This window comes from Poeciliopsis prolifica, unplaced genomic scaffold (genome assembly GCF_027474105.1).
Source record: "Poeciliopsis prolifica strain line A6 unplaced genomic scaffold, Auburn_PproV2 SCAFFOLD002, whole genome shotgun sequence".
Taxonomy (NCBI): domain Eukaryota; kingdom Metazoa; phylum Chordata; class Actinopteri; order Cyprinodontiformes; family Poeciliidae; genus Poeciliopsis; species Poeciliopsis prolifica.
In genome coordinates this window covers 9,677,569-9,697,869 of record NW_026562377.1, presented here as the reverse complement: position 1 = coordinate 9,697,869, position 20,301 = coordinate 9,677,569, and the positions used below count along the sequence as shown (strand labels likewise).

The window sequence follows — 20,301 nt, the reverse complement described above, 5'->3', positions numbered from 1 at the left end:
TTAGGACACTGAAACTTTGTTGCATAAAATGATGTTTAAAACAACACTTTTGTTGTCTCTTATGCCAAATCTTATTTTACAGTTAACTGAGATCTCCACAAAACCCAACATAAAACATAAAAGAACTCTTTTCTACTGTTTTCCTATATTGTTTCTTTTCCAAATTGGTGATTTTGTTACTGTTGTAGTTTTGAACATTTCTATTTCAATGATTCTTGTCAAAAAAGAGGAAAAATAGCTCACTTGTCCTTGATAGCACTGTCTAAAAAAGAAAGAAAATGTTCAATAAACTGAAATCATGAAGCCAACACTCTTTGACCTAGATGATTTACACAGTTTCTCAGATTCTTACCCAAATTGAGAAAACCTGGTACTTTTCCCCTCCTTTTAATAACTCAATTAGGTGTTCAAGCAGCTCTCTGTGTGACGCATCAAGATACATGTAGGTGTCTATAATCTTTTACTGTAGTTTCCCTAATTATTGCGCCACTATTGATGGTAAGTGTGAACAGAAAAATAATTGTAGGGAAATGAGCATAGAAAAAAAATCAAGAAAAGACTTCAAAGAGTCACTGCAATGGATGTCTGCAAGGGTGACGAACACAAGCTCCCCCCGCCCCTGACTCGTTGTGGTTTTGCTCTAACTCATATAAGTTGAGATGTGAAAATGTGACGTTTCTGGGAAACACAAACCAGTTACTCGAACACAGGTTGGCTTCATGTACTCTCCTACACTCAGTTATGATCATCTTTCTACTTTACCTCATGGAAACTTTTCAGCACTTGAGTTCACTAACTGGATACGTGATAGTTCTGCTCCTTGCAACAATCAGCAAAGGTAAACTCATGATTTTATTGTCTCTAAAGACTCATTGTCAAACTTTTATTGACAACAAAATGTCTCCTGGATAATAATCTTTCAAATGAAAGTGACAAATCAACTAAAGTAAAGATCAGCCGCAGAACACTGGTTAGCTTATCAGCATTATGTGGTTTGCACTAGCAGGTGACATCCGCTCAGCGCTGTCTGAGCTGCCTCAGTGAAGACCGACTGATCAAATTCAAACCGATTTCTAACCTCTTGTCCAGATGCTTTAAACAGATGCTTTTTTAAAGCATCTGGACAACAAGTTTAAAGTTACTTTCAGATTTGTGTTCAAATTCACTTCAAACTCTTTTTAGAAGAGGAAAAAATATCTATTTCATGGTGAATGTTCAAGTGGATCTAAAAATGAAAAGAGAAAAAAAAACGCAATTACACAAAAATCTACAACAAGCTCCAATCTAAGCAAGCCCATTTACTGAATAATTTGGCTTAACAGCAGCAATAAATAATCGTGCCATTTAATCAAACTGATCATTTAGGTCAAATATTAATTTCGTAACCTAAATAGCTTGTAACACTGTTTTCTTTTAAGGGTCAGCATGTGAAGGTCCTTCCAGTCCTCTGTGCTTCCGACAAAATGAAGACAAGGATGTTTACATCTGTGAATGGGATTTCAACACCACTGAAACAGAAGTCACATTTGACTTTTACTTTAAGTGAGTACCGCTCAGTGTTGAAGAGTTCGATTTTGTAAACAGAACTCCTGGAAGAAAAGTTGAGCAGCATGCAGATAAACTCATTTCAATTCTCTCTAAGCATGACAAAGTCAGGAGATAGGTTAACATTTCCTCTAGTATGAAAGTGAAGCTGTAATACTGCTGATTTAAATGTCATCATGAGGGTTTACCATGAATAGACTGAATGCTTTATTTATCAAAACATACTGAATGATTGCGAAATTGGTCCAAATGTTTTGTCTCTTGTGTGACGTTTTATACTAAAAAAAACTATTTGGTTTATTATTTCATGTTGCAGCTCTGAGGTTAATCTTAACCAGTGATTCTCTGTAGAGTGAACTATGGGATAATGAAATGCTACGATAAAAGTAACCGAACTGAATGGATAAGAATAATACAAACAGTCATAAAAATATGACTGCTGTTTCCATTGGATTGAGGTGGGTCTGACAAAGACTCTTGATGATTAGATCATCAGCAGTACCTGTGTATAAAACAAGACTTTTTAGCACTTTACAATTTCCAATTGATCCTAGCTATCAAACAGAGCAATCAAGTTCAGTTAATTATTCAACTTGGTCGAAAAAAATTGCATTGAATCAATGACTTGAAACATTCGCTCCTTCTGGACAACCATGTAGATACATTGGGCAATCACTTGCAGCGATTCTTAAAACAAATAAACAAAAACAATCCAGACAGATTGGATGGAGGAAGCTATGGAAAGAGGACAGAGCAAAACACAGAACAATAATTTAAGGGGGTTGATTGAAAGATCATGCATTTAAATTAAAAGTTCAGCTGGAAGATCCACAAAGATATTTTGGATGTAGGCTGTATTGCTGAAGGAACCCAGAAAAAAAATATGTAGGAGGTCAGCCATGGTAATGTTGGGAGACAGGAGGCTTAGAGCTCTGGAGTTCTGGAAGATTGTGGAGCAGAAGCTTGGAAGTTTGAGACCATTATCATATGAGGTCAGGAGACCAGAGGCCTGTGACGAAGGTCCTCAAGAGGCTGTCTGGGCAGCAATCAGGAGGCCATCAGCAGAAGCTGAGCAACACAAGAGGGAGATTACACAAATGCTTGGAGAATGAAAGCTAGCAATAGTGGAGTAGGAGAATCCAGAAGTCGATGACAATGACGGAGGATTCTGAAGACTGATTCTACAGGCAGAGGAACCCAGATTATGGTGGCAACGAAGGCAAAGAAATCTTTGGGTAGACTTCACTAGAGGCCCAAGGAGAATCTTGAGGCAGGGACCCATGGAGGAGCTCTGTAGGCTGTGTGTTTGGAGCCCATTGGGCTGGCACTAAAGCTAGAGACATCCTTGGAGGAACCCAGAAAGAGCTAGGCTATCAGAGAAGAGGATAGCAGCAGCAAGGTTAGCTTCTGCCTTGAGATCTGTTGGGGCTGCTGCAGGCGGAGCGTCTGATGGGCTGAGCCCTAGGATGGGTTTTATGGTATCATCAACATATCATGTTGATGATAATTATGGTAAAAACATAAAGTTCATGTCAAGTTGTATTGAGTCACATACAAACATGAATTTAATTTGATTATTTTTACATCTCTTTTTTGGTAGTGACAATTCTGAAAATGCCCCAAATGAGAAAATTGGAGACATTAAGAAGAACCACATAGAGCTCGGTGAGGAAAGACTGATAGTCACTTTAAGAGTTAACATGTGGGTGGAGGCCCGTGCTGGAAAATCCATCTGCACCTCACCTGTGTGGTCTGGAATATTGCAACACACAGGTACTGGATGCACCAAACAACACTCAACCATAGCGTACTATGCTGCAAATGTTTTCACAAAATGTTTCACAGTAGTTTCTCTCAACAGTTAAATATGAACCACCACAAAATATAAGTGTGACCTGGTTGAGAAACAATCTCAGCTTAAGTTGGAAGTCTAAATATCCATCTTTAGCTGAGGTCTGGTTCCGGATATATGCTACAAAATCATGGGAAAAAGTAAGGTTCATTGTTCTCTCTTTACAACTTTTTGCATTTCTTTTAAGTTACCTATTCATTACTAATTTATGTTGACCTTTTCTTACAGAGACTAATGAATACTACCAATGAAGCTCCTGAGCGTGAGTGCACAAATATTCCTTCAGTTAGTCTTTCAAATTATATGTGAATCCCCAAATTTCTGCTGATATTCTGGTTTCCTTTTTCTCCTCCAAAAACATTGTAATGTGTGATATTATAATGTAAAAGTGACTGGGCATTGTAGTTGGTAGCACTGTAGCCCTTCAGCAAGAAGGTTCAAATTCTGAGCATGTTTGACATCCTCCTGGCTCTCATTGGTTGCCTCTGACCAAGTCGTGTGATTCTGCAGATTGTTGTAGGACCATAGGGAGGCAGAAGAGGAGCGCCACGTTTTCATTGATTATCTGTCTCATACTATGCTGTCATGACATAGTAATAGTTTTTACAAATATTTAAAAATATATATTCTTGATAAAAGTTACCTACTGCAGATTTAATGAAGCTGAATGTAGCCTATCCATTTTGTTTACAAATGGATGGGTGAACAAAAAGATTACAAATAATAGTTAATTTCTTTTTATTGAAACAGATAAAACTCCTTGTTGTGAATCTTCTGAAGAATACAGCTTGCCACGATCAAGTCAGATAGATGGAGAATATAGATGCATTTAGGCCAAATCCTTAAAGGTGGAAAACTAGCAAACATAGATAAACACCAGTCATAAAACAATATAGATATCTTTAGAAATATGAATCCATACAAACAAAATCTAAAAATTCACAATCCTGGAGAAAGCCTATAGGCCTATAGCCTATAGGCTTTCTCCAGGATTGTGAATCAGTCTCTTACTGAAAAAAATTGGTATGTAACTTAAACTGACACAAATTTACCCTTCAAAATATCAAGAGAGTAATGAACAATTAAAACAAGTAAGCTTGGAGATTGAGGCAATGATGAAGAAAAATGAAAACGAAAATGAAAATTGAAATGATCAACTAAGGGGAAAGGACAAACACAAATTAAAGTATAGTGCTATTTGGCTGCAGCAGCATGGCATGAAGGAAACAGACAAAAACCTCAATAGAATTGTGTTCCTTCAAAATTCCTTTGCAAAATTTTGTGCATGTGGAACAATATCAATAACAATTCCCCAGTTATTATTGTTTAAGATGATTGCATGTGGAAGGAAAGATGTTCTGTATCTCACCTGTGTGTGGTGGAGCCAGGGTTGGTCCAGGTTGTCCATGATGGATGACAATTTGTTCAGTATCCTCCTCTCCTTCACTGTCTCAAATTCAGTTCAACATCAATTACTCATTCAAACCCAAATCGGATTGCTTGAAATAGACACCAATATTAAAACAACTGTAAATTCCACCATCCTTTACAGCTGGATCCCTATTTAATTCACAGTTTCACACAGCAACATAGTTTATTTATACTCCTGAAATATCATTTTGGTATTATTTAATCATCAAAATTGCTATAATTTGTGCAAATTAATACATAATTACAGTATTGAGATCATGGTGATAAGTTAATATTTTAGTTTATGGTGATGCATGGTTTTTCTTTCCATTTCTCGGTTTCATGTTTTGTTTGCATTGCCTGTGGTATTTTTCTTTTGAAGTTCAATATTGCTGTTTGTTTGTGTCTCTGAAGGTATTACAGTGTGATAAGCTCTACATTTAGAAACCTAGTTGCCTTTCAGCTGGGTTGTGTGTTCTCATTTAAGGTTGGCTATGGTTGCATGATTTATTTCTGTGGGCACCTTCTCACAAAAATCAGCATTTTTTTTTTTCAGTTCAAGTAGAGCAAAACTCATCATGTAATGTGCAGTTCTGAAAATATTTTTCGTGTTTTTTTCCCCGGGGGTTTCATGTTTCTTCAATAAGAAAGTAGTATGATTAATCAGCCACCCTTCATATCTTTGGTGTGTTATTATCTTTCATCTGAGATGTACACTCCTGTTGCATATGGACTAATAACTTACATGCAAAATTCAGATGACTGGAAAGCAAATGAGGAAACTCTGATGTTAGAACTGTTGCCTTGCAGCTAGAGGTCTCAGGTTTGCATTCTGGTCTTTCTTTATGGTGTTATATTAGTGGTGTTGAGCTTGGACTAAGGCACAAACAGGAAATCTGACAGTTTGTCCTGAATAGTTTAACAAATAAAAACGGAACAAGGTACAGAACTCGGTTTGTGGCACAATGGGAAAACATTGAGGAAAGCACAAAAGACACAACACATCAGTATTTCAAATCCAGAAATACTGAAAATTATGGAAGGACTCAGCAATGGGAAAAGAGACAAGGGAGTTATAAATACAATGAGAAAGGAGTGGAGAGCGATAGAGGAACCAGAAATGTAATCATAGGCGGTGAAGAACTGTTGGGGAGTGAATGGGAACTTTGATTATTACCCTGTGATGGACTGGAAACCTGTTCATGGTGTAACCCAAATCTCAGTTAATCATTTAATGGAGATAGGCGCCAAGCAGTGTATTTATGCAGATCAGATGCACAGAGGAGCATATACAGAAAATTGATGGGTAAATAAAAAGATTACAAATAATGGTTGATTTCTTTTTATTGAAACAGAAAAACTCCTTGTTGTGAATCTCCTGAAGAATACAGTTTACCAGGTTCAAATCAGACAGAAGTCCATCCAGGCTAAAAACTCGCTGTGGAGCGACTGGTCACCAGTTGTGATAGTTCCTGCAGGTAAACCGTTAAAATTCTCTGCTTCTTTTTAGTACAGTTGAAAACTAGAAGCATACGTCTAAGTACACACAAAAATCATTGAAACTGCACTAGTGCATGCAATTGTACCCACAAAGGCAGAACTTATCTGTAGCTATCAAATGAGCTGTAACCATTACTCTAACCTCACATTTTCAATGGTTATATTATCTTTGTAAACAATAGAAAGACTGCATTTGTGAAAGTACATGCAAAAGACAGAGTGCTTTAAAATAATATGATGTCTTTATTAACTCTTATTTGGTCTGACTGAAGCAAAAATATGTAAAAGTTTTTTAAAATTATGTTTCCAACAGAATTTGAACAACCTCCTATAATTAGGAGCAGATCTACACTTTTAAATGGCACTCGACAAGTAAACCTGAATTGGCAGGTAAGTCGGTTTAATTTACTGAATATTTTGTCACATAACAAAACAAAATTGAGTTGCACAATAAATAAATCAAAGAATAAAAATAGAATGAAGACATAATGTCATAACAGAGTTATTTAAATTGTAGTTTAGAACCAGTGTACTAGCATTGTGTAACAAGTGTATTTACTGCATAACTTTAAGTTCTGATAATGTGCATTTTGTATTGCAGTTAGGAAGTATAATTACATACTCTATAAACAGTGGATAAAACAATTAATAGCCAAAAACTCACAGGAAAAATAAGATGCAATTATGTAAATAATATGAAATTGATATTGGGAGCATTCAGTGAGTTTCTGATATGCATAAAATACTGTGAGTACTCTTATCTTGTGATAATTTTTTCTGAAATAGCATACATTTTGGCAAAACTGGACACATTTTTTGTGTTCAAGTTTTTGCATAACACACATTAATATTAATTTTAAAGTACTATTTATCAGTCAGATTGTGTCTTTAGGTCATGGGTTCAACAAATTTGTAACAAGTTGGGTCTGTTAGGCTAGTAACAAAAATGCTATATGCTTTGAACTTCTGAGGTCTTTTAGAAACCACATGATTCAGGGATTAAAATAATAACTTTGACATCTGCAAGTCCTTCCAGCTTCTTGAACGCCAAATATGAAGAAACTTCTTAATAACTCCAGGCTTTTAAACTGTAGTGAGTGCATCAAGATTCCAGTCTATCACTTCAGCACAGATTTGTTTCCTCTGTGTTTCCACTGTGACTCATAAAGCTGCAAAATATTGTGGCAGGTAGTTAACAAGTAAACCACTCGTCATTAACGGTGCATATTCTTCACCAGTCTGGAAGCCTTGCTCTGTTGCTCCATCATGTCTGTCTTACTCTTTCAGCTTGCATCTTATTTATCATGCATAACATTTTATAAAGGAACCTTTCTAATTAAAGTACTATCAAATACCTTCTGCACATTTACATGGAACATTTTAGAGAATTTCCCAGAACCATCAACAGATTTTCTAAGTCACTGGCTCTCCTTTGTGTTTTTATGCTGCACTACTGTGCAATATGAGTGGGGATTTTCCATTTGTTTCTGTATATAATTCGATCTCTGTTCGTCTCATCAGCAGATGCCCCAGGCAACAGCCATAAGCGGGGTGACTTATATTGTAAACGTCACACAATCCTCCCTAAGGTGTCCCTGTAAGAAGAAGAATAGTCACAATACCAAACGGAACAACTACACCGTTTATGTGTCATACTCAGCTGCCAACATCACTGTTATTGCCAAAAACGCAGCAGGGTTATCTCCTCCAGCAGTCGTGCATGTACCAGCTGTTTCTGCCCCAGATTTAAAAAGTAGGTCCTACAGACTGTGTGCATGTATGCTTCAGAACATGTTTATTTCCTTATGTCAACCACAAATGTTGTCATACCTTTCCTTACTTGCAGCTTGTGACCAAACAATGCTGGATAAAAAATTAAAGAACATGTGCCTTGAGTTTTACGAGCTCCAAGATGCAGATTTGATACCAGAAAGAATTTGGTATTTAACTTCAAAGAACAGATCAAGCAAAAAAGAGGAAATGAAAAACTGTAAGTTGGATGTTATGGTTTCTGCACTTTTTTATATCACATAATTTTTTCAGTTTTGTTCTTCCATGAAGAAAATGATCAAATATGGCTCCTCTGACAGCTGAAGCACCTGCTCTGTTTCCATTACAGACATGAAGGATTACACACGCTACCTTTACTTTGAACACAAATGTCATGCTGACAAACCACAGACAGGAAAAATGTGCCTATACTATAAGAAAGAGGGTGGTAAGTGTTTGCACTCAGCACTACGAACCTAAATATTATGTAGGTAGAACAGTGCATTTTCAACATTGTTGTTCATATATGCTATTATACTCGTCAACCATTGAACACTTCTTTACCAGTTCATACTTCCAGTTGTTATCCATGCAGTTGAGCGTCACTTAGTTGTTTTTTTCTTGGTAGATAAGTATTTAGGCTAAAGTAGAATAAATGATCTTGAAAATATTCAACTCTCTTGTGTAATTTATTCATTTGTTTATCAGTTCTGATCAATTAATATGATCAGAACTAATCATATTCTGATCATGTTCTGATCGGTCCATTGACCGAGGTGAAGACAGATTTGGGCAAATTGAATTAAGACAGATCGAACAAAATTAACAAAATTTTTTAGAGTCATATTCTATCTCAGCCCTACGACAGTCTAGCGACCTGTCCAGGGTGTACCCCACCTGGAGATAGGCACCATCACCTCCCGACCCCACTGGGGACAAGGGTGTAAGAAAATAGATGGATGGATATTCTATCTCAAAAAAGAACATAGTATGTAAAATTATAATATGGTTTTCAATTAAATTGTGATTAATCAATTACAGACTCTGCAATTAACTCTATTAAAAATTAAGCACTACTACTAACAAGAGCTATTTCACCATCAAATTATAATCAAGTGGGTCAGTCTTGACCAGTACAATCTGGCTGTCAAGTAGTTCTGACTCTGGATTTCTTCAGTAACCTCGCCATCAAGTTCTTCAATGGGAGTCATTGATGACGTTTAAGCATGTGCAGTACAGGAGGCAGAAACAGCCTGACAATTTATCAGTTATACTGAAAATAGGGTGTCCCTTTTCTCACTGGCTTTAGTGTTTAATAATCATTTGGGGAATATTCAGTTTGGGTTTTGTACATCTGTAAAACCTTAGTTATGATTTTTGCATGAAAAAATTTGTGCAAATTTAAATCACGGGATTATTTTGTACATTTTTGCTATAATTGTTTCCATTTATGCCTTTGTTTTTGCAGAGTCAGTAGAAATGTTATATAACAAATTACATATTTCCATATTTTGTTACTATTACAATGAGATATTACAAAGTTTTATCCCTTGATGCAGTATCAAAGTTGAAAGGACAAATAATAGATATACAAGTTGTTGTTGTTTTTGTTGTTTCAGTGCCAAGCAAAGAGCCACAGAACTTCATGACTGTTTCTGACACACACGACTCTGCTGATCTAACCTGGAAACAAATTTCATATGAACACCTCCATGGCTTCCTCACACACTACAAATTATGTACTGTAAAAATAAATTCACAGAGCAAGCCTCCAGGTTTGAAATACTGTCTTTTCTCTGATGGTTTCTGTTAATTTGTAGTTAGAAAGAAAATATATTTGCTTGTGTTTTGTCTCATTTGAACAGAGTGCATCAACATATCCGCATCGACAACAAAATACCACCTGAAAGATTTAACATCGGCAACCAAATACAACGTCACCGTGGCTGGAGTGACACAAACAGGAGAAGGGCCGATAGCCATGCAGAGTTTTACCACACTGCGAGAGAAGCCTTTCAATGGTATCAAGCCTGCAAATTCAACTACTGTGTCAACAAAAAAAAAAAGGCTTTTGTATAGCTGTGCATACTTTAAAATCACAACAGTGAATTTTCAAGTTGTGAATGTCTTACCTTCTCCTTTTTAATCTGCTATTTTCTCCTTGTCCTTAGTGTGGATAAGTTTTGGATTGTTGCTTGGGTTTTTCCTCTTCTCGATATTTTGCACCGTTGTGTTGAAAAGGTTTGTGAGACAAACATATTTATATCAAATGTCAATGTCAAAGTTCTTCAGAAATAGGCAAACAATAAAAAAGAAATAGTAAATATTGTATGGTGACAAAAATGTTAAAAAGTTCAACTAAGCTGAGTTTTGTGTTGTAAAATAATGTAACAAGTTTGTAATTGTTTTAAAGGTTGCCATATATTGTCATGCACTATTTACAGTTATGGATTATTTACATTGCTTTGTCATATGCTGTCATATTGTTTATTTAATCTTCCCCTCCCCAATTCAATGTCTTTTTGCAATCTAGCTGTATTTTCCACAAAGCTCACATAAAACGTGATCATAAGATAGAATTCATGAGTTCTTTTTTTGTTTATACTGGATTCTAATCATGTGTCCTATTTCACAGCTGGCTTTCTAAAAAACAAGGCTTCACAAGTTGCTGTTGTGTAAACATTTTCTATTCTGTCTTAATGTTTTAGAATCAAAAATAAGGTGTTCCCTCCTGTGCCAAAACCGGTAATGCCAGACTTCAGGCTTCGTCCACCAAAGAGCGAGGTAAGAAGCTGTGTCTCCACTGATTTTTCTAACAACATTTTTATATAATATAAAACTTTGTTTGCCTCAAATTTCACCATTTCTGCATCTAGTCTCTTTTAAAATATACCTTTAGTGTGTTTTAAAAATGCATTAATTTGGGCACATTGGTTTCAAGAAGGAAAGTCCCTATCAAGCATATAGAAAGATGATGTGAAAGAACTACTAACATTTTATTTCCCCGCAAAGCAGAAGCATGTTTTTATTTAAGGATCAAAAAAATTAACTTTGTCATAAATACATCAGAGCAGGGGGTAAACAAATAGAGTTAAACAAGGGAATATAGCATACTTCTATTTATTCATATAGAAAAGTTATTAATTATGTTACATCATAAAACTGTATGAAGTATTTAGAAAAGAATGAAGTCAAAAAAGATATAGTGCAGATACATGCAAATTTCAAATTATTTTAATAAAATGTAAATTTTCAATCCAAAAAGTCAAAGGTTCTTACAGCCCATTACATTCACATTTCCTTACATGAAAGTACAATAAATAGCCAAAACAAGAGCCAGTAATTTTGAAATGTGTGTCACATCCCACGACTGGCATTTAAAACTTGTTAAAAACATCCAGAACCAAAAAAATAAAGATAAAAAGTTCTGTATGAAAATTACTGAGAGTAATTTACTGGTATTACTTTCATCTTTGATGCCAATGATTGTTACTGAGAAGCTACTTAACTTCAGACTTTGTAGTTGTTCCTGTGCCCCAGAATACTGACTCTGTTCTCCGCTGACGTGACCCAATAACAGGAGATGTGGGAGAGAAAAGAGGAAGTGCATGAGGTCACGCTACACAAGCTCGTTCCAGAGCAGAAGCCCGTTTCAGAGGCCACAGTCCTGAAGAGCGAATGTGATGTGGAGGCAGGACGGCAGGTGGAGAAAGACGGGTGCTGCTCAGGAGAATCTGATGATGAGAGCTCGAGTCTTGCCTCAGCAGATGACACTTTGAGAAAAGTGGACTTAAAGGACCTGGAACAGGTGGAAACAGAGCTGGCCATGCTGATATACAGGAATGGTTTGGTGTTTGATGTAAAGTCAGGATCACTTTGAGTCACTTTAACTGCTTATCTGCCTCAACAGCACAAGACTGTACAAGCATTGGACTGAGTTGCTGATAAATGTTTATCCCTGTAAATAAAATGAAATATAAATGTGAATTTTTTAAATTTACTTTTCTATTTCTTTTTTGTTTACTTTGTGTGTATTTTCTGAACGTTACTGATGTCTAATTCAACATGAATTCAATAAGGTTCCAGTACTACATCAGAAAGCAGAATAATTCACTACCTCTTCACATTTGCACATTAATATTTTCACATTTTTCAAGAAAATCCTCAAGTGGTTTGTAGCATTTTAATATCTTCATTGTATTTTTCTTTTACTGCCTATTAAAATTCAAGTAGTGAATATCTTTGTTTTCTTCTCTCTTCCATTGTTATTGTCAAATGTGTATGTAGTTTTTCTTTTCCAAATCTGAGAATTTTATTTCTGTACATGATATAGTAATTATTACAATTATTGCAGCCGTGAGGGGCATCTTTGCACCAACTCTAAGATATACTTATAAAGTCTTCATCTCTATTAAAATCACACTGTATTTTAAGTATCTGTCAAGTTTTACTTAATTTCTACTCTGATGGTCCGATAGTCTGGCTCGTTATTCGTTATTGTAAAAAAAAAAAATGCACATAGCAATTTAAAACAAATGCACATGATGGCTCAAAAACTCAAAAGTAAACCTCCAGCATTTTTTGAGGAGGCTACATGACAGGAAGTGGTCACAACAAAAGAAAATTATTGACCTTCAAAAAATAAGCAAACAAGGACAAACTACTCATTACAAGAGACACAAAAGCTTTTGATCTGTCTTATTCAGACTAGAATATGTCCTGTTTATTTGCACACACAACAAAAGAGCTGACCTACTTGTATTTTCCACCGCATTGTACATGAATTTGAAAAGAAGCTTGAGTCAGTGTATTGCTTAGCTTGAAAGACCAAAACCAGCAGAGGGCATCTTCTGTAACCTGAAATTAACAGTGTTTATCTTTCACCGCATCGAGATAAAGACTTCCCAGTTTTGACCACAGGCGGGACGCCATGTATCTTTTGCACAATCTGTGGTCATTACGGTAGCATAGTGTTTTTTCTGTATGAGCACAGCAGTAAACATTCAAGTAAAGCCTCATTCCTTTTGTTTCCAGTTAAATTAATGTTTTGGGTTTTTTTTATAAACTGTGAAGTTTCAGTGAATTTTACATTGTATGTTTCAGTTCTGTTTTGTACCCCCATTGTGCTCCTGCTTCATTGCACATAAAGTATGCAAAATTACACATTTCATGCACACTTCTGCAAATTTCATCTGCAAAGGCCTCTTACTGCTGCATCACAATATCATGACTGTCATAATATACTAACAGCTTGATTTTCAGGCTGCAGAGACAATGTTTCACAGGTCCTGGAATACACCCTCAATTATTGGCAAGCACCTCACTTTTGAAATCTCTCTTTTGTGGTATGATTAAAGTCTGGAGCAGAGACATTCTAGTTGAGGATATTTCTCGCCCATTATGATCGATGGACAGGATGGTTTTAACTTCCTGCTCCTCTCTGCTCTGCATCCATCAAGCCTCCTTTTTCAAATTCTCTGGGAATTGTGATTATAGCTCAGGTATTATTTGAGCTTTTGAGATACATTTTGATATCACAAGATCAAAACAACACCTGAGCTATGATCACAATTCACAGCTGACATACAGTTGTAACTTACTGTATCTCAGTAAGTTGCAACTGAGATACAGAAACTGGAAGAGTCACTGAGTGGATACCCTTTGGCCACATCCTAGACTGATGACTGCTTTTCTGTGATGAGTAACTCTTTATGTTTTCAATAAATTTAACTTAAAACACAAATACTGAAACTTTTTGAGAGTAGTTTTCATAGCATCAATCAGAAGAGCATTCATCCACTGATCATTGCAAATTTAGATCAACACAGTAGTTTCATATTTTGTGAAAATATTTTTACCCAATTTGATCTGAAAAAAAGATACTTCACAAATACAGAGTTGTCCGTTACTGAATCAAGTCATTTCTTTATTGAACATAATAAAACTGTGTTTTCATCAAGAGCAGAGATCTCATGTGTTGCCAGGGTTTTCATGTTGGGGAGAAGAAGCACGTTACTCTGTCGACCTCTCGTGGTCAGATAACGGCGATACAGAGAAGATTCGTGTTTCAAACAGCCACCAAAGGGGACGGGTCACTTCTGTTTGCACAGCAGGACCTCAAACAGACAATTATTGTACGTCTGTCAGAAGTCGCCAACGGCTCTTCGCACGAAATAAACAAAAACAATAATGAATCATCCATTCGTGCCGATGACTTCCTGATAACATTCCTAAAAATGCTCTATGCATGTTGGTATGTGCTAGAAGATGGCGGAGTCGGACGGTGGCGATTTCACTCCGAAACAGTCGGAGAACAGGTGAGTGAGCTGCAGTTGATGGTGTTGTACGTTGGCGGTGTTTATCTGGTACCACGGTGTCTCCCCACAGCCATTGAACCGACTGTACTCCGAAGCGACTCGCGGCACGGCTTCTTCGGGTCAGGAAACACCGAGGCTCTGATTCGGCCTCCAGACTCTGGGGCTCATGTAGCTTTATCTGAGGATACTATAACATGTCTTCAGCAGGTTTAATTACGTTTACATTAATAATGCCTTACACAATTCAGTTAACATTTTTTAAGTTGCATTAATAACTTTTCTTTAGTAACCACAATACCACAAGAAATTTGAGATTTCAGATAGAATTAAAAAGGCAAATGCCTTATTTTTAATAAATAAATGAGACTTTCTTAGTGGATAGTCTATATCCAATAGAGGCTAATCATAGTATATTTCTGATACAATAAAATTAAAACTCACTTTATAGTAAGTGCTATTTAAAAGTCTTTTTGCAGTATTTACAAGTTGTCTTTTAACTTAAATAAAGTATAAATGGAATTTTACATGTTACCAAAACATCAAATATTCAAATGAAGCAGTGTGTAAATGTAAACTGTAAAAGATAAGAATGTAGAAAACGAAGGGAAAGGAGTAGGTTTTTGTGGTTCACTCTAACTTAAGATGATTGAATATATAAATATTGAACCTTAATTTTTTCCAGGGTTTAATGTTATTATTGCATCCAATGTCATGCTTTTCCGTTTTTTCTAAATTTTTGATATATCCACTCAGAAAAAAAAAAGAAATTTCTTTTTGGATTTATACAATGAGGGAGACTTTGTGTAAATGTTTGCACACATATATATTTTCCTCAGGCCTCATGTGTAATGGATGCATTTTTATATTTTTATTCTATCTGAGGTGATGCTGAAAAAAGTTCTCAGATGCTGTTTTTGTAATGTTAGATGTTGTTTTTACAAACAACTGATGGAGCAATATTTCCTTATGCTCTAATTGTTATGTTTTCGTACTAATTCCTTTTCAGCACGTGAGGATTTAAAGTTCCTGAAAAGATAAATAGCTTTCTCTTTAGTACCTTTGTCTTCATACATGCATTCTCACTCATTCAAAAGCTCTACGCTAAATGCATTCCCCTCTGCCTGACTAGCAAATTACATTATGTTTCCATTAGAATGCTACTGGGTACTACAGTTCCACACACTGGCCTGTTTTCATCAGCAGATAAGAGCTTCTAGATGTAACAATTCAGCTTAGATTTATGTTAGGAATATATTACATTTGCATTTGAAAAGGGGGGGAATTGCATTCTAGCTTATTGATGGTTACAAGGCGTATTTCTCTTTCCAGTATGGCTAACAAGAATAGTACCCTGCGCTGTACTTTCTCCGCCAAGAGCCACAGTGCCACTCTCCTCCGGGGCTTGTCGGTTTTGCGGACTCAGGGTCAGCTCCTGGATGTCGTGCTGGCTGTCAATGAAGAGCACTTCCAGGTCCATAAAGCAGTGCTGGCCGCCTGTAGTGATTACTTCAGGTTAGTCTGGAGATTTCACCAAGTTCATTCGGATTTTCAATCGAAAGCACTTAGTTGATGCTTACAAAAAATAGGGTGGGAATAATGACTTGTAAACTAGTGTTGTTTTCAATATATTATCCGAAGTTATTGAGTGAATGTTAATGGTGGATAAAAATGTTCAATAGGAAAGCCTACAGTGCCTTACAAAAATATTTCTACCTCTTCAACTATTTTGAATGTTTTTTTTATGGTTATTGTTAAGCTGTAAGCTGAACCTCTGTCCCAGTCACAAGTCTTTTGCAGCCTTTCTCAGGGTTTCTTCCCCTTGTCTTGTTGCTAGTTACATCCATTTTTCCATCAAGTCTGTAGAAAGGATATGTCTTCTCTTGCTGAAGACATATCCTTTCTATGTCTTCTCTTGCTGAAGACATAGCCTTTCTACAGAATAGTGCCTATACTATTTTTTTTACTGTAGTGTGGTGTGTTTGTGGATGTCCATACACAGTTTTTAATGTAGGCCAAAACTTTGACTTCACATTCTTCATGTTTGCTATAATTCCTACATGGCGTTCAGTAAACTGGGCTTTGTTTTGATATAATGGCTTTTGTTGTCGTCCATAATTAGCATATTTATATAGTTTCTGTCATTGCATTTTTACACCTGATCTGTAGATCTCTGCAACTCTTCCATATGCATTTTACCTAATTTGTGGTTGTTCAAACGGTATGAATACATTTGTAAGGCTCAATAGGCAATTAAGCCAAAAGATAACCTTGATCCTACTTTTTATTCATTGGCTGTTTAAACTAGAATCAGAAGGATCTCAAGCAACTGTTTCAAACAAAAGCACATAACATGATTTATTGTGCTCTTTTTGATTTCAGAGCTATGTTTACAGGAGGCATGAGGGAATCAAACCAAGACACCATTGAGCTGAAGGGTTTGTCAGCCCGAGGACTTAAACATATCATCGACTTTGCCTACAGTTCAGATGTAACTTTAGACCTGGACTGTATTCAGGATGTTCTGGGGGCTGCAGTGTTTCTCCAAATGGCTCCCGTAGTGGAGCTTTGTGAGGAATTCCTTAAGTCTGCAATGAGCGTCGAGACCTGCCTCCACATTGGGCAGATGGCCACCACTTTCAGCTTGTCTTCCCTTAAAGAGTCCGTGGATGCCTTCACCTTTCGTCACTTCCTCCAGATCGCTGAAGAAGAGGACTTTCTGCACATTCCTATGGAGCGCCTCACCTTCTTCCTACAGAGCAACAAGCTGAAGAACTGCAAAGAGATCGACCTCTTTCACGCTGCTACAAGATGGCTCCAGCATGATGAGTCCCGCCGGGCTCAGGCGAGTAGCGTCCTCTGCCACGTGCGTTTTCCACTCATGCGCTCCTCAGAGTTGGTAGATAGCGTTCAGACAGTGGACATCATGGTGGAGGATGTGCTGTGCCGCCAATATCTCCTCGAGGCCTTCAATTACCAGATCCTTCCCTTCCGACAGCATGAAATGCAATCCTCACGGACGCTCATCCGCTCTGATGTGTTGTCCCTCATCACCTTTGGTGGGACCCCCTATACCGACAACGACCGCACAGTGAGCACCAAGTCTTACTACCTTCCTGATGCTGCTTCCCGTCAGTTCAAAGAGCTGACCGAAATGGAGACAGGGTGCAGCCATTCCTGCGTTGCAGTGCTTGATAACTTTGTGTACATTGTCGGTGGGCAGCACTTACAGTACCGCAGTGGGGAAGGGGCCATGGACAACTGTTTCCGCTACGACCCGCATCTTAACCAGTGGCTACGCATCCAATCCATGCAGGAGGCTCGCATCCAGTTTCAACTCAATGTCCTGCAGGGACAACTGTACGCAACTGGAGGCCGTAATCGATCCGGGAGTTTGTCTTCTGTGGAGTGTTATTGCCCAAAAAAGAACGAGTGGTCTTATGTGGAACCATTGAAACGAAGAATTTGGGGCCATGCTGGGACTTCGTGCAGAGAAAGGTTGTACATTTCAGGAGGTTATGGCGTCTCGTTGGACGACAAGAAAACTCTCCACTGCTATGATCCAGTAGCAGACCAGTGGGACTTCAAAGCCCCCATGAATGAACCCAGAGTGCTGCACGCCATGATCAGCACCAAACAACGTGTTTACGCTCTGGGTGGCCGCATGGATCATGTGGACCGCTGTTTCGATGTGCTGGCGGTTGAGTATTACAGTCCAGAAAGTGACCAGTGGACGACCGTTAGTCCCATGAGAACAGGGCAGTCCGAGGCGGGCTGCTGCCTTCTGGATGCTAAGATCTACATCATAGGGGGATATAACTGGCACCTGAACAATGTCACAAGCATCGTTCAAGTCTACAACACAGAGACGGATGAGTGGGAAAGGGATCTGCACTTTCCAGAATCATTTGCTGGCATTGCAAGTACGCCGATTATACTTCCTCAGAACACCACACAACGCTGAGCTCCTGACCTGCAACTGTGAAGACTATTGTTCTGTGTCATCTTCTACTGCCCAGTGGATTAAATGAAGGTGTGAACATCTTGTTTACATATTGATGGTTTGTTTTTTAGTTCTTTAGGCTTGTAAACTTGTTAACTTTTTAATATATTACAGCATATTTAAGAAACTTTCTTTAAGTTTTAGGAATTATAGTTATGACTACTGATGATCAGGTTTCATTGAAGAGGCTAGGTTTTAGATAAGCTAATAATCAGAGTAAATGCAGGTCTGAACATGTATTAATCCAATCATAATTATTGCAGAGTTCCTACAGAAAAGGCTTGAATGTAATTACCCTGGTCTAGTTAACCATGGAAAAGATGACAAAATCTTTCCAGCCTTTTTTTTTATTCCTTTGTCAAATGTTTTATGCATTTCCCTCTGTCCTTTGTTTCTTCTTCGTGTTACTTCTGTCTATGTTTTCCTCCTTTCTCTCTTCCTCCCTCCCTTACGTCCATTTCTTTTGTGTGTGCTTCTTTGCCTTCTTTGTTCCTTGCACCCTTACTTCCTTGTCATGTCTGACTTTTTTCTTTTCTTTTTTTAGTTCTGCCTGCCTTTGTTATTATTTTTCTCCTTTTATTTCTCGTGTCCTACATTTGTTCATTACATGTGTGTTCCTTCCATGCTTCTTTCCCTCCTTGTCTACTTCCCATTTTGCATTCCTTGTATTCTTCCTTTTGTACTTTGAGCCATTTATTATTCCCTTCCTTTCGTCTTTCCTCCATTTTCCTTCCTTTTTTGTGTCGTTTTTATTCCTCCTCTCTTTTCTTCCTTTCTTACATTTGTTGTCCACCCTCCCTTTGTTCTGTTCATTCCTTTATTGTGTCTTTTCTGTTCGTTCATTGCATTCCTTATGTCCTATCTTTAGTCCTTCCTTCTATCCTGTTTCTTTATACAGTATGTGAATCCTGCTATAAATTGATGAAGAATGTTTGAAGTTCATAATTTTAAATAGTGGTAAGACTATGTCTGAAATCTTCAAACATGTTGGAACACTGTTCTTAAATGCTTGGCAATTTAGAAAGTGTTTTATCACAGCCAAGTTAACTGGTGTAGCATTAGCTAAATTATAGTAGATTTTCAGAAGAAAATATTACTTTAATTTGTAAAAGTGATAAAAACCAATGAAGGGATTACATTACAAAAGGCACATCAAATATGACATTCCTTAGAAAATCAGCATTCAAAATGTTGGACAATTTGATTGTATAGAAGTTTTATTTGTTATGCTGTTTAATTTTTTAAACAATGTACCTTTTAAGTCAGTTACTGTAGATATATCCTAACCACAAGCTACATATCAGCACATAATGCTGGCACAAAAATAAGAACAGGATGATTTACAGTTTGATTTACTGTATGTGTTCCACATGATCTTACTCTTTATGTGAATGTCTGTCTGATTTCTGATGTTTAATGGAAATGAAACTATTTTGGATGTTTCTTTTTCTCACCTAAGATTACACACAACTGCAGACCTCTTGCGGCAGCTACATGAATAATTGTTTTGTGTCTTAATGCATTGTTTTTTTTTCTCTGTCCTTGAAGCTTGTTCACTTAATTTTTACAATTTACATTTTTCTGCATCCTTTGCACTTTTGTAGCTGTATTTATGATGTATTGTGTTTGTACATGACCTATATATTTGTTTTTAGTTTAAGAAGCAAACCTTTTGTTTTTTTCCTTTTGAACTTGACCACCTCCAGTATAGCCAGGAGGTTTTTTTGTGGAAAAATGTCTGCTGTCTGCTTGCCTAAGCATGTCTTTTTCTGCCTGTACCCATCAAAGCACATTATATGGTCAAAGTGCAATACAGTGAAAACTGATGAACTCCAGGGGGAATGTACAAGATTGTGTAGCTTCATGTACATCCTTTATTAAACTCAATAGTGTTTTAAAAATGTAAA

The 20,301-nt window shown here is 37.1% G+C and overlaps 2 protein-coding genes across 2 annotated transcripts; both read left to right on the top strand.

Moving 5' to 3' along the window:
- Positions 1 to 693: 693 nt before the first annotated feature.
- On the top strand, positions 694 to 12,423 carry il12rb1 (interleukin 12 receptor subunit beta 1). The gene is made up of 15 exons (XM_055055620.1): positions 694 to 838; positions 1,419 to 1,542; positions 3,146 to 3,318; positions 3,407 to 3,537; positions 3,626 to 3,659; positions 6,163 to 6,285; positions 6,621 to 6,697; positions 7,832 to 8,060; positions 8,154 to 8,297; positions 8,427 to 8,525; positions 9,697 to 9,852; positions 9,943 to 10,098; positions 10,249 to 10,318; positions 10,786 to 10,861; positions 11,658 to 12,423. The coding sequence occupies exons 1-15, from the start codon at positions 742 to 744 to the stop codon at positions 11,955 to 11,957; spliced, it is 1,989 nt and encodes a 662-aa protein (XP_054911595.1). The 5' UTR covers positions 694 to 741; the 3' UTR covers positions 11,958 to 12,423.
- Positions 12,424 to 14,155: 1,732 nt separating this feature from the next.
- klhl26 (kelch-like family member 26) lies at positions 14,156 to 20,301 on the top strand. Its single transcript, XM_055058485.1, has 3 exons — positions 14,156 to 14,394; positions 15,724 to 15,906; positions 16,774 to 20,301. Exons 1-3 carry the CDS (start codon positions 14,345 to 14,347, stop codon positions 18,353 to 18,355), a joined length of 1,815 nt encoding a protein of 604 aa, XP_054914460.1. The 5' UTR covers positions 14,156 to 14,344; the 3' UTR covers positions 18,356 to 20,301.

Excerpts from the sequence above, each read along its gene's own strand:
- il12rb1 (XM_055055620.1), top strand. The coding sequence starts at position 742 with ATGATCATCTTTCTACTTTACCTCATGGAAACTTTTCAGCACTTGAGT. Across the intron at positions 3,319-3,406 it reads TGGAATATTGCAACACACAG|TTAAATATGAACCACCACAA; the intron begins GTACTGGATGCA and ends TTCTCTCAACAG. Across the intron at positions 10,862-11,657 it reads TTCGTCCACCAAAGAGCGAG|GAGATGTGGGAGAGAAAAGA; the intron begins GTAAGAAGCTGT and ends ACCCAATAACAG.
- klhl26 (XM_055058485.1), top strand. The coding sequence starts at position 14,345 with ATGGCGGAGTCGGACGGTGGCGATTTCACTCCGAAACAGTCGGAGAAC. Across the intron at positions 14,395-15,723 it reads CCGAAACAGTCGGAGAACAG|TATGGCTAACAAGAATAGTA; the intron begins GTGAGTGAGCTG and ends TTCTCTTTCCAG. Across the intron at positions 15,907-16,773 it reads GCCTGTAGTGATTACTTCAG|AGCTATGTTTACAGGAGGCA; the intron begins GTTAGTCTGGAG and ends TTTTGATTTCAG.